This window comes from Pteropus medius, unplaced genomic scaffold, assembly GCF_902729225.1.
Source record: "Pteropus medius unplaced genomic scaffold, Ma_sr-lr_union100, whole genome shotgun sequence".
Classification (NCBI taxonomy): Eukaryota; Metazoa; Chordata; class Mammalia; order Chiroptera; family Pteropodidae; genus Pteropus; species Pteropus medius.
This window is the reverse complement of record NW_024352786.1, coordinates 7442985-7456836: the sequence shown is the minus strand read 5'-3', so window position 1 is coordinate 7456836 and position 13852 is coordinate 7442985. Positions and strand designations below refer to the sequence as shown.

Sequence of the window (13852 nt, the reverse complement as noted above, 5' to 3'; positions counted from 1 at the left end):
CAAAACTGAATACAGAAAAATCTAAACTAACTTGGAAAAGGGTCATACAATATTTAACTAACATAAGTTATTCTCCCCACCACCAAACCGTTACCAAACCTTCTAAGGAATATCCACTCAAAGAGATATACTTCAATTTTTTTTTATGCTGACATCCTGGTATAACCAAAGTCTGAGGATTTGAAGAGAAGATGAACAAAGGGACTAGTTAATGCAGGAACTGAATAATCCAAAGCCCTCAACCATCCCTAGTTCCTGAGCTAAGTTGTTTAAAGTCTAATAACAATGTCTGGGCTGCAAAAATGATATTTATTTAGAACACTTTGTGAAAATTTATAAAGTTAAAGACATTTTTTTTTTTTTTTTTAAGGAATAATAATAGCAAGCTTGGTGAATCACTTTGGTTCAACACTATATCCCCATAGACTATAATTTACTACTAAACCAGGTATACAAAAAATGTTTTATGTTTTATGGTGATTTTATTTAAATTATTCAAAGATTGCTGTTAATTGGTGTTCATAATGAAAATAAATCTGGTAATTTGCTTACAGTCTCATATTTGAAAATAAGTAAAAATTCCATGCAAACACGTAAAGGGGGAATTTACCATTTCATTAGGAAAAATCCTGTGAGGGAAAGGGCAGTAAGGACTGAGAAGCACTGAAGTCTCTTGGGTAATATTTTAAAAATGTTTTCATTCAAAGATTTTAAAATAGAAAAAATAAGCCATCTAATTCTGAAGAACTCAGGTTCTAAGTTAGCACATTTTTCATTAATTTATCATAATTTGTTCTGCAAAATTACCAGCATGGACCACACTATTGATAAGTTAAATCAATAACTTATTGATTTACAATACAGTAATTTTAATATTCTAACCATTTCATGAGATTGAGCTAAATGTTCTGTTTAGATAAAAGGAATTACCTTATAACTGACCAAATCAGTGTAACTGCCTGCTTTAACCCCAGATTCCTTCTAGGGCTGCAGGGGGGTAAAAAATCTATCTGTATTGATTATTGAAGACAACACAGTTTATAAAACACAACTGTCCCCATTTGATTTCTAATGAGTTAACTAGTGGTTCTCCCAGTTACTCTAACTTGAAACAGTGGGAAGGACTGAAGGAAGAAGTACAAGCACAAAACATATTTGTTTCCAGGATGCCGATCAGGTGATTAATTGTAGAGATCATGAAGCCAAAATTTATATTTTCTCTCTGCTTTTTGAAACAAAGTATTATTGTCCACACATTCAGTTTGTTCTTCTTCAACTTCCTTTTTAATTCCAGTTTTCACTGAGTCAGCTCCATTTGCTATGGTGAATCTGGGGCCCTTTGTTGCCGTAAGGGGTTAGCTGACAGAAGAGAATGGGGCTTCTCAACCCCCACAACAATGGGCTGCACCCCATAGGAGGGGAGAGGAAAGCTGCTCTCCATTCCCTGGGGACCAGACCTATCATCACTGGATGGTGGAACGCAGCAGCCTTGCTCTGTGCCCAGACTCCTCTGGGGTTCCTTCCTCCATGGCGTCAGTTGCACTGACCCTATACAAAAGAAAAAAAAGAAATTTCAGTATTCATATCATTCACAACGTCCAGCAAGAGAGACCCTAATAGAAGTGGTTAGAGAACAGGCTTGAAATATGAGACACAAAATGAACCCATTCCCAGATCATTCTGGACCCAAGTTTTTAAAAATTGAAACAGTCTTGGTTAGTTGAGATGATTCAAAGGACTCTGCTACCTGACATTGCTCTTTAGCTTTCTGTGTGTATTTCCTCTCCTCCCATCTGGACCGTAAATGACTGAAGAACAGAACTCAGGATTTAAACCCACTTGCATTCCTATCCCCTAGCGTGGTGCTCTGCACCCATGCGGTGCTCAGCACTTAACCCATACCACTTGATGTTGGCTGAGGTCAAAGTATATGGTTCTATGGGCCCACCACTAGTACAGCCTGTGTTTTAATGGGTTTTCCAGAAGCAAAGAAGGAATTGGCTAGGAGCCAGTCCTGATCTTTAATCTCTATCTCTCCACATCCAGTCTCTATGTGCACTTTCACCACAGGCGTTTATGAGACAGCTGGACATGATCGGGGATGTGATCACTCATACTGGGAGACAGTTATACGAGTGGCCCACAGAGAATGGTCAGACCGCAGCACAGTGAGCACAAAGAGAGGTATTCTAATCTATTCCTGAGGACTCAGCTGAGTCCTCAGCGCTTTCCTGAGTTTAACCATACTCTGGACAAACCATTATGCTATTGATTAACTTGTAAAATTATATTATATGTGCCTCTTAAGTGGATTACCTTTATAACAAAGAATTATGTTTTTAGCTCTTCAAGAAAAAGTAACATGTGACTCCAAGATATTCATTACTTTCTAATAATGCGACTAATAACAACGAAACCCAAGCAACTTTTTAAAATGCTGAATGTTTTCATTATCCAGGCAATAACGCTGGTAGCAGTATATATGACACTATAATATTTATTGTAGTTTTATCATTCAATTCTTAAGTATACCTTGATATCCAGGGCTTTCCTCAAATTAGGAAATAAAGTTCTACCGAATTTGAGTTACATGGCAACATATGTATGAGAGGTGAATTTAGAGTGAGTTTTTCAAAATAAGAAGCCTATGTTTTTTCTACAAGGAAGTCTGAGGAAAGTATGGTAATGAGCATATCTGTGAAGGGCAAATATACTTGCAGCTGAAACCTCTCTCAGTAGCAAAGGAACTGTTTTTGTTGGCTCAAAGTTTCTCTGAACCTTTCTCAAGGCTTAAGATAAAAATCCTGTTTAACCTTGTTCCCCTAGTTATAAAACAGAACTATGATATCTGAGACAGAAGCCCAAGAGGTTTATCATAATACAAATGCTGTCAAAAGTATTACATCATAGCATACCTAACTCCATTTCTACCTGAGGCAGACTGACTTCCAGAACAACCTGAGGACCTGGGTCGATTTCATGGCTCCTCTCCCAGTGGCTTGTCTGGACTTCATAGATAGCCAGGCATCTAGCTGAGGTCTAGCCTCTGATAAAACCTGAATAGTCTTCTGTCCCTAGGAGAACCCTCAGATCAACTTAAATTCACAGGAATCTTTCTTAGTAGAACATGGAACACAGTTTCTTAGAGCCATTGACAGTTTCACTGGAACTATACCTACAGCTACCAATATAAATCGAAACCCCAACAATGACCTCAAAGCTCAACCTAATTCCAAGTAAGGAGTCACTCATTGTGTGCTTGCTCGAAGTGATCTAGCAGATTGCTTTAAGACCAGAGTTTTGAGTGAACATGGTAACCTCACATAAAACAGGAAACTAGTCCAAATATTTTTCTCTTAAAACTCAATGGCATCCCAATACATCCAAGCTGCTCGCATAGCTTATACAATTAAACTATTGTTTCTGTGCTTAGATGAGACTGTCTCACAATCAGGAAAACATTCAGGATCTAATAAACATAACTATTCACCAGGTTCCAGGGAGAAAAACTGGTCAGCAACTGTGGCCTGGCCATCCCGGGGAGCCACGGGTTGATCCCCATTGCTGAGGTTCTGGTGTTCCTTTATAACCACAAACTGCAGAGAATATAAGGGAGAGAGAGAAAGGACATTGCTGTAATTCATAAATTATCTCATCATACCTGGAATCAAAGTCTACGGCTTCCTCGTGTTCATCCTATGGAAGGTGAAAGCTGACAGAGGGACCCTGTCTCATTTATCCTTCTGGCTAATGAAAAATTCAGTTTTCAGTCAGGAACCTTATGTTACCCTCTATTAAAGTAACCAGGTCCTATCAATATCTTTACTGAAGAATCGATCCTAATGCTGGAATTCCCACTTTTAGGTCATGGATCCCTGGGGCTGCTGTTTTACTTTAAGCAATCCAAGAATCCGTAAGTGTTTAAGCATTGCCAGCCAATAGGCCAGAATAATAATATCTCATATCTGTATGTACTCCAACTTTTCAAATGTGCGTGTGTTCAGTTAATAAAATGCATTAAACATGCTGCCAAGTTCTGAGTGATTTGGGGTCATTCATGGGTGATAATAACAAATAGTGCAACTACTATTTGCAGAGATCTACCAAATGCTTTTTCATGATTAAACAGCTTGGGAGCCAGAATTCTTAAAGGCAGGTGCAGAAAACAACATTTCTCTTCGGTCAACAAAATGGCTATTTTTGTCCCTTCCACAATTCATTGGGCACTTGCAAAACAGGCTGACCAGAGTTCACTGGCTCACATTCATGCCAAATGAAGCAAATATTAAAACAGGTCAATGATAAAAGGAAAGGAAAGAAGTGACTCCATGCCCTAAGATAAAGGATGCCGCTTGGCCAAGTCTCCCCTTGCTGATCAATGACCCACACAAGGGACTGTCTAAGGTTTTGGCTGATGATGCTCCACTGGTTCAGAAATGGGCCCATAACTCAGAAATACAATGAGGAAAAGGGAAGGGAAAAAACACTTGCTCATGTTTCTCCTTGAGAAAAGTGTAGAAAAGAATGATGCATTGAGCTGATTAGAGAGACGAATGTTGGTCATGGAAGGGTGGGTCCCCTGGACACGTGTTTTCATTTTCTGATTGTTCACAGCACGAGTCACCCTCCTCCTCATTAATGATTTCCCTGCAGCAGCGTTTTGCAGAATTAATACATGACCCACTGTTTAAGGGCACATGCCTATTATTTCTGGTTCAAGTCAAAACCCAGCCCTCCGCACTGCAAATTTTCCAACCACATGTCTCTCTGCCAGAAGAACATAAGTCCCTAAGCTGAGATGTGGATGGCAGCTGATTGAACCAGATTTGTTTCTGCTGCTTCCCCTCCTAGTTCGGGTACTCAGCTCTCTCCCTCTCTCACTGATATCTGCAGAAGCAGCTGGTGCCGGCAACAGTTATGGGGGTAAGGGAGACTGAGCTTAGCGGCCCCAGTCTTCCGACCGCAGCTCCGAGCCAACAAGCTGCTCATGACGGCAGCAAGTGTTTTTGATTTTTTAAAATATTAGATACACACAGATTGTGTGTCTCCTTCTCTCTCATGATTTAAGTAAGATGAATTAAACTCGCTACCCAAAACCTGAATGAAATACCATATAGACTGACAAGCACAATCTGGATAATTTAGAAGTCCACAAAGTCATGAGGCGTCAAAGAACTGAAGACATTCTCTAGCTAAGTTCACCCAGAATCACACATTTATTGAAACTCTAGAGACAGAAAGAATCTTAGAGCTCATCTAAGGAGGAGGAAGCAGAGGTTAAGTGACTTGCTGAAAATTAAACAGCCAATTGGTGGGAGGGTAAGGCCAGAATTTACATTTCTTATTGTATTTCCATACTCAAGTTCAAATAAAAAGTAAGTATATGCTGAATACCTATAACAAGCAGGGACAGATTACTTATTAGTCAAAAGCATAGCTACAGGAAATCTATTCTCTAGAAACGCACGTGAGGTGGAGGCTGGGGAATGGACGAAATGATGTCCCCTTTGCCCGTTAATAACCTCTCCCTAATAACCATTTCCCTGTTTGTCCACTGGTTTCAGTCCCCCTGGACCTGCCATATGTTCCAGCCTCTCCCACAATATATTCCACAAATAACACCAACCGCACACAGTAAACCAATTATATCTTGACAGGTTTCTAGAAACAAAAAATTCAGTTTCAAAAGAGCTTAGCCTTTCCCAAGTCTGCCCTCTAGTGATCTAAGATCAATTACTGAAGGGGTGATCTTTGAAGCATTTTGAACTTGAATATAGAAGGTTGCCAGATAAAATACAGGACACCTGGTTAAATCTGAATTTAAATTAGTATGAATTTAACTAGGTGTCCTGTATTTAACTTTCGGTATTAGTATGAATTTAACTAGGTGTCCTGTATTTTTATTTGCTAAATCTGGCAGCTATTTTGCTGCCGAAGTTTAGGGACTCAAAATGTTTGTGAGAAAAGAAATATGAAGAAAACTAGAAGCATAATCTTGGGTGTTTAAAATATCCATCTAAAAGGGATCACGTAAAAACTGGGAAAGACTTTCATGTACACATCAAAATATAAGTTATAGAAGACGCTACATGATAGAAAAAAAAACCAAGATTCCATAAATTTCTTGTGACATTTAATTATGGCTCTGTTTTAGCCTGTCTGGTTACTTTCATTTAAGGCAGCATTCCTCCAACATTATCGCCCCGCCCCCCAGGACTGCCCCAGTTATTGTGGTGTCGGCTAATATTAACACTAGCCAGAAGCTGTAACACATCCCAGTCTCTCTGGATTCTGTGAAGAACAAGAAAAAATGAACGAGGATTAACATAAAGCTAGTTTCTTGCTTCATGTATTTTGGTTGCATTACCCAAGGCTGGGGACAGGAAGACACCCCGGCCTCTCCGTCTGCAGGTCTGCTGATACTTGGATCTCTGCATGACTCTTCGTAAGGGCTCTTCTGATTTTTCGATAGCAGCTTCTGAGTCCTGCAGTAAAACCAAAATGTGAGACAACCTTGAAAGAAAACAAAACAGTAGCCCACTCAGTGGCAGTCAGGGACAACTACGTTTGCTGTTGAAATTTAGGTACTTAAAATGCATGGGAGAGAAGAAATATTAAGAAAACTAGGAGTATAACTTTGGGCATATTTTCTGCAGAACTTTCCAGATAATGTTTCACTTTTTCCAAGGTTCTGTGAGTGGGGCGGGGCACAGGTGAGGGGGCAGGGAGCCATGCGTTCATTTATTCATGTACCTATCTGCTGAGGTGGGTCCTTCCAAGTGGGTCCGACAAGTGGGTCCGACAAGTGGGTCCTTCCAAGAAATCTATGTGTGAACTATATCCCAGTACGGGGGATATAGCAATGGAAAAACAACAACAAAATCTCTACCTAACGGATTTACAATTAGGTGGAAAGGTGGGTGGGAGCGGGGCCTACAGAAATAATATCACAGTAATTGTGATATATACGCTATATGAGCTCCTTTTCCGAGTGAAGCCAGTGGGGCTAGAAGATAGCAGTGACTCGCCCAGGCACACAGCTAGCAAGGGCAGCTCAGGAGCTAGGCCATATTGACACAGTCCCTGGGCTCCTTAGACTGGCCCATCACAATCTCCTGCTTACACACATTACAAGCAAGAACACAAGGAGTGGAAAACCTAGGTGCATACTGTCCCATAGTTGCCAGGTCAGGAAACAGACTAGGTCCTCTGCCTCCAAATTCAGTTTTATAAATACTTATCTCTTTGACAAATATTAAACACTAAGTCTATACAACACATGATGTCATACTCTAGAGGGGAGGGGTGAAAGGAGGGAGATTTAGCCTTGAGGTGGGATCCCTGTGCTCAAAGCCACGGCCTCTAGCGAGAGAGAGAGACAGGTACATAAGGTATTGAGCAACCATACAGACAAGCCAACAAAGGAAACGTGGTGGTGAAGACAACTAGTCAGCCTCAAGATTCTAAACAGCAGTGCTGCATCTGGCCTACAGAAGCCTCGTTCCTTTTGGGAGGGCCACCGTGTGTCCAGCAGGACCGCCTAGACATCCGACGAGGGCAACAGGAAGGTAGGAGCTGCTACGAAAGCCCCATCCCTAGAGCTGTGAATTTAACATAATGGGTAATACCAGGAGATGGAGTGGTTTGTTATTTTTAATCAAAGGCGTCAAGGAAAAAATTGAAGCAGGTGGCTAACATAATCAGTTCCAAAGTTACAGTTTGTGACAGAATACTTCCTGTTGATTTTCTTACAAGTGGGTCCTTCCAAGAAATCTAGATTTATAAAGTAATAATATTATAGTGCTTTAAAAATTATTTAGTTCTACCATCTTTTGACAGATATAGAACACAAATAGTGTCAAACACTCAATCTAGACATGACAGGCAAGGACTGATACAAAGGAAGGAATAACTGATTCTAATTCTTTAAAGAAAGTCGTTTAACATGCCTTACTTAAAAACTCAATGCTAGAGCTATATTTTTTGGCATACTTCAGTGACATAGCAATATTTAGACTGGTAGTTTTAATTTGATCTTATCAGAATTAATACAGCTACAGTACAAATGCAGTCAAAGCACATAGCTGAAAATTTGTGGTAGAGTGAGCAGCTCCACTGACCAGATCTGCTCAGTAAATAACCATAGATTTGTTCAGAAAAACCTTCACAACTCTAGATGCATTTCAGCAAAAAGATAAAGAAAGGGTTCTGATAAGTTTTCTCTTTGAAGTAGTCCTTATAAATTTTGATTTTAGGTACACGGGGGTCAGAAGTTAAAGGCATCCTTTTTTGTGTACGAAGTCTATAGTCATCTTCGGCTGAGCTGATCTTTGAATTCTAAGTCAAGAAGCCAGCAATCTGCCACTGGCTTTCAGTCCAGAGCTCTGAAGAACATCAACAGAATGTAAAACATACTTACTCTGTCATAGCCCATAGAATAGAAAAAATACTTGATAATTATGGCACATATAAAAACTTAAGTTTCTTGCTTACATTTTTTTCTACGCTATTCACCAAATGTCTACTTCTCTTTTGGCAGTCTGTCCAATGGGATAAAGCATTGATTATTCAATATTCTTTCTACAGATATCCAAGATATTGATTAACTATCAGACTACAAAGTACAATGGTTACTGATGGACCACTGAATTAAAATTTCAAGTTGTGCCTGAGAATCTTGTGTTTCAAGATAGAAAAGGGTTTGGAATATGTGACTCTTTGGGTAAAAATTGCAGTTCATGTAAAATCATAATAATAACAGACAACATTTATTAAGTCCTATATACCTGACCTAAATTCTTTACTTAGATTAGCTCAATTAATTTCACAATAATTCTTAAGTACTATTCTTGTCCCCATTTTATAGCAAAGGAAATTGATGTTATTTAAACATGAACTGGGATTTGAAACTGTGCAGTCTGATTATAGAGCCCACGCTCTTAACCGCTACACTAGGATATAGCAGGATATCAGACATGCATATATGGGATGATATGTTGAATTCTCCACAATACAGGACAGTTGTCATCTGAGCAGTTGTGTAGGACTGGAGTTTTAGCAGAAGATGGTGATAGGTATTTCGTAAATTCCAGAGAATTGGAACCTATTAGTTAAGTGAGTCTTAGGTTCTTTGGCCGTAAATAAGGAGAGCAAATTAGATAATTCGATAAAATTCTCTTCAACTCCAAAATGTTACAACTCACTGATTTCATACGGCACAAACTAAAAGCACATAACATGTTTTTCGATATTAAAGATAGTGAATTATGCTGTTCTACTTTTCAAGAAAATGAAAAACCAGCAACAGTGTGATGCCTATTTCCTCACCCTAATATACCATTAATTTTTAAAATTAAATGATAAATGTTGTTCCACAGTTTTTAACTCTTAACTTGAAATTATTGAAAACACAAAATCCAAGGACCAGAAACTTCCTTCCTTTAACTTCCAACTTGGGGAAGTTAAAAATGTTCACTTTTGATTTTCTTGAACAAAAGTTAATACTTTGTGGAAATCAATTCTATGGAAGACAGCCACAAAAGAATTACAGTAATGCAGGTGTGGGGGAGGGGGAGAAGCAGGTGACGGTACTAGGAAAAAAGGGGAAAACAAATTAAATAGCTAATTAAATAGCAACCCCATAAATTGCCTTGGAATAGCACAAGAAAAAGTAAAACCACTGATGTTTCAGACAACAGGAATCCTGCACCGTCTGCTGTTTTCTTTTATTGTTATTCCCCTTTTTTTTTTTTAATGTAGAAAGGGTGTAGAAGTTCTTCTCAAGGAGGCAGGGTCTCCCTGGGCGGGGTCAGAAAGAGGCTGAAAGAAAGCATCACCTGTAGCAGTGAGCGCCCCACAGCCCCAGGAGCAGCAGCAGGACGAGCACCAGCACGCAGACAGCCCCCACCGCGAGGCTCCGCTGCCGCCCGTGGCCGGCGTGGCGCAGTTCCCACCATTTCAAGTCTCGGTGCTGACATCGCTCCCCGACGTAGCCAACAATACAGCTGTGACAACACACAAACAGAGGTCAGCTGTAAGCCCTGGCCAAAAAAACGCTTTTATTTTTCGGACTCAGAATCCAGCCGCCTCTCAAGCTCTACATTTCCAGACTCAGCTTTTTGGAAGCATATGGAAAATCCATCAGGGGTCAACTGAAAGCACTCTGCTTTACAAGTTAATGCTGCATGGACTTCCCCTTTTGTCTATTTGCCCTGGGATTGATGGGGGATTATTTGCATACTGCCTCTATGAAGCATTGCAGACCATTGATTAAAGATCAATTACTCTTAGGCTAAAATCCTGAGAAGCTACCTTTAAGACCAACACAAAGCAACTCTGCCCTAAGAGCCGAGAGAGTTTTTGAACAAATGTTTGGCTGGATTGCAATGAAATCTCAATTCAAAGGAAGAAAGAATTTGACAGCAGTGTCCTTCACTTGAGAAGAGGTTATAACATAAGGTGAACAAGGAAACACAGCCTAGTCTACAGAGGGAAACATTTTCTCTTTTTCTTTTTTTTTTTTTTAAAACCACCATAGGCCCAAGAGAAAAGCTCTCAGTGTTTGCTTACTTTCTTCAAGGAGGAAAAAACTAAATAGGTGAAAAAACAGGCATTCACCGGCAAACATCCTGCTGTTTCATTAGTGAAATTGTTTCTAGAATTACCAGCGAACAATGCTGTAAACCTTTAGATGAAAGTAAATGAAACAATGCTGCCATCTACTGGGAATGCATGTTTCCAGACACTATCAGGATCTTGGGTAGAATAAACTGTCTATTCTTCACAAGAGCATAAACTTTAAAAATATCCTATTAAATATTTTGTGATGCTCACTTGTTAGGTATTTCTCTCCCTTGGCCCTGAATCAACTGTATCTATTCATGACCCCACCTTATTCCAAAAAGACCTTAAGGAATGAATACAGTTCCCATGGTAGGGAGAGACAGCACAGGAAAAGCAGTAGACGAAGTCCCAGAAGATCTAGATTCCTCCCTAGTTCTACCTTGAGTTGGTCATAGAAGCTTTGGTGAGTCACTTTCAGAGATCGGAAGAAAAGGATCTAGCATTTTTTAAGCACCTTATCCATCTGACACTGTTCTGGGCACTTTTACTCATTTCATTTTCGATGGCTATTCCCATTGAGGAAAGTAAGGCTCAAAGGGGTTAAGTAATTCACACCAGGTCACATAGGTAATAAATGGTTCCAGTCAAATGGTTCTCTGATTTCAAAGCCCGAGGGTTCTTCCTACTACACTGGGCTTCTTCCAAAAAGGGTTTTAAGCAACACGCACCTTCTGAAAAGCTATTCTTCTAGAACTGACCACGCAAGAGATAGAAGTGTAGGAAGTATAAAGGACTATGGGGTGATTGCAGGCTTTCCTGGATGCCATTTTAATTCTAGCCAACATTGGTTATAGACATTCACTGTCGATGCCAAGCAGATACTTTTAAACTGTTTGGATATTAATGGGCCACACTTCAGAGCCTCTCAGATTTGGGGGTCTCAAGAAACATACCAATCACGTGACAAGAGTCCTGGAGGCCAAGGCAGGCTGCAATATCAGAGCCTCTGTGAGCCAGCATTTCACAAGTTCACAAGGGTGGGTCACACACCACTAGTTCTTTGGGTTATGAGTCCTTCCATTAAACCAAACAAAGGAGTCCCTGGCCAAATAAGTTGCAGTTTCTATGGTCAAATAATTTCAAGAAATTCTGGACTAACTAAAGGTCAACGAGCCTTTTTTACATGTTGTGGTATACCATAAATCGAGAATCAAAAGCTAGAGTGTACAGCATTTTCAAAATGATTTGACCACACAACCCTTTTTTCATGAAACAAACACTTCACAGCGCCAGCGCTGGAGGCTCTCGGTCTGGAGGAGACCTGCCCAGAAGGGTGTGGGTTGGTTCGAAGCCAAACTAGAATGAGTGAGGACCTCTTCTGAGCTCAAGAGGTTTAGAGTCTTCTGAGGATCGCCAGTCCAGGGAACCTGTGAGGAAGACTCTCAGAATCCTCACATCCCTGCATCCTCGGGCAGCAGGGAGGGAAGGGGTGAGAGTGTGTGTGTGTGGGGTGGGGGGGACAGGGTGTCCTCATCTCTGAGGGGAGTGTCCACTGCCCCCAAGCAAGGAAGGAAGAGCCCCCTTTATAAACCTCCTCGCAGCCTCAGGAATGCTCTATGTAGAATGATGCTTATGAAGTGTTTCTAATAAAAGTTAGAACTGGTAAGCTCCCTAGAGATGTGTCATTACGGAATTTAAGAAAATACAAGGTGAGGTCATCGGGCAGGAGGATGGAGGGTTGAACGTTTGATTAAATCACATTTTTATTAAATATAGAAATCAAAAACAAAGTTATGATCCAGACAAATGAGAACTCTGGTGATATTTTCAAAATTGCTTTTAATTCAAGGTCCTTAAATGTGAGTGTTATCTCCAGTTTGTCATTTTGTAGCAACTTGAGTTTAAAACATTATCTGGGGAATATGATATATTCATCAGGATTTAATGACAGAAAGAAAAGTAGTGGGCTCAAGAGTTCATAAATCTAATAATTGACACTATCAGGTCTAAATGAAAATAATGTACTAACTGTCATACGTAACCCTGCAGTACCCTTCATATTATCATAAAGTCTTTTATAATCCAAAGTTAAAGTATCAGAGAGAAAAACAAATGGTGATCTAATAAACTAGGATAAGTGTTTTCATAATTTCATTATTTGGGATAATAAGAAACTATGAACAAGTAAAACAATTTGATTCTTGTTATCAAAATCAAGGATAACTAGTACTAGATTTATCTTAGGTTAGAAAAGTATAGCATGCAAATATGAATATGAAAACAGAATTCTTTTCGAACCGAGTCATTTTTGCTAATATCCATGGGCATTTTTTGTTATTTTTTGTCAGGCTTACATAATTTTAAATGCAAGGCCATACACTTTGGCACAGAATATAACTTAATTCTTCTAATAATTTAGACTATGTAACTGCTGATTACCATGGATAAAATAATAAAAGCCTTTAAGTTTATAGCATCTATTTGTGAGGACCAGAATATTTTATCACTCCTTTCTCAGGCACACAGAAAATTATCAGTGAGTCAGGAGTCTAGCCATAGGAGGCCCATTTGCTTTGTGGTTTCTATCAATTCCCCCATATTACCTTCAAAATATGAAAGCAACGAAAAGTAAAATTTGATGCAGAACTAGATTTCGTGAATGTCGTTTTATGAAAGGCTCCACGGGGAAGGTTTTCTGAATGAGGACAACAGGAGGGCCTCGTGGCTCCAGGGCTTCCTTAAACCTACTTCTCAGGTTGACACGGCCCACTGTGAAATCATCACAGGGACACAAAAAGGAGCAAAAAGCAGCAGTGACTGCATTCAGCAGTTGTCACTCAACAACAAAAGTATAAATGTAAACTATTAGGAAATTAAGAAAATATATATACTATAAAATATATTGAAATACATATGTATATTTTACATATATACATATTTCTTTTGTACTGAAGGCAAGAAGTCTAGGGTGAATATATACAACACTTTTGTAAGTTCAGAAACATATAGTGGGTGCTCTCTGTATATTTGGCAGAAAATAAATCGACTTTTAAGGAATTCTCTCACGAACCTAAGTTTTTCAACCAGAATGAGAACTTTAATCCCCAGACTGTACCAGTAGTAACATCAAGTTATTTAAGTAAAAGGGAAAATAACCAATTCTTTAGGTTTATATTTACCCCTGGCAGCTTCGGGTGGTGTGGTGGGGGCGACACGTGATATGCAGGGAGAGTTCAACACACACACAATTTGTATATGTATATTTATTTATTTTTCCCTAAGGAAAATT

The 13852-nt window shown here is 39.5% G+C and overlaps 1 protein-coding gene across 1 annotated transcript in view; it reads right to left on the bottom strand.

Annotated features, from left to right (window-relative positions):
• Positions 1-473: 473 nt before the first annotated feature.
• The window catches only part of EGF (epidermal growth factor), an 84076-nt gene continuing 70697 nt past the window's right edge, over positions 474-13852 (bottom strand). Inside the window, exons 21-24 of the mRNA XM_039848746.1 lie at positions 9837-10004; positions 6368-6485; positions 3491-3596; positions 474-1548 (exon numbers count right to left, since the gene is read on the bottom strand). Of these exons, the coding sequence (XP_039704680.1) occupies positions 1319-1548; positions 3491-3596; positions 6368-6485; positions 9837-10004 (622 nt within the window). The 3' untranslated portion in view covers positions 474-1318. The remainder of the gene's footprint in view (positions 1549-3490; positions 3597-6367; positions 6486-9836; positions 10005-13852) is intronic.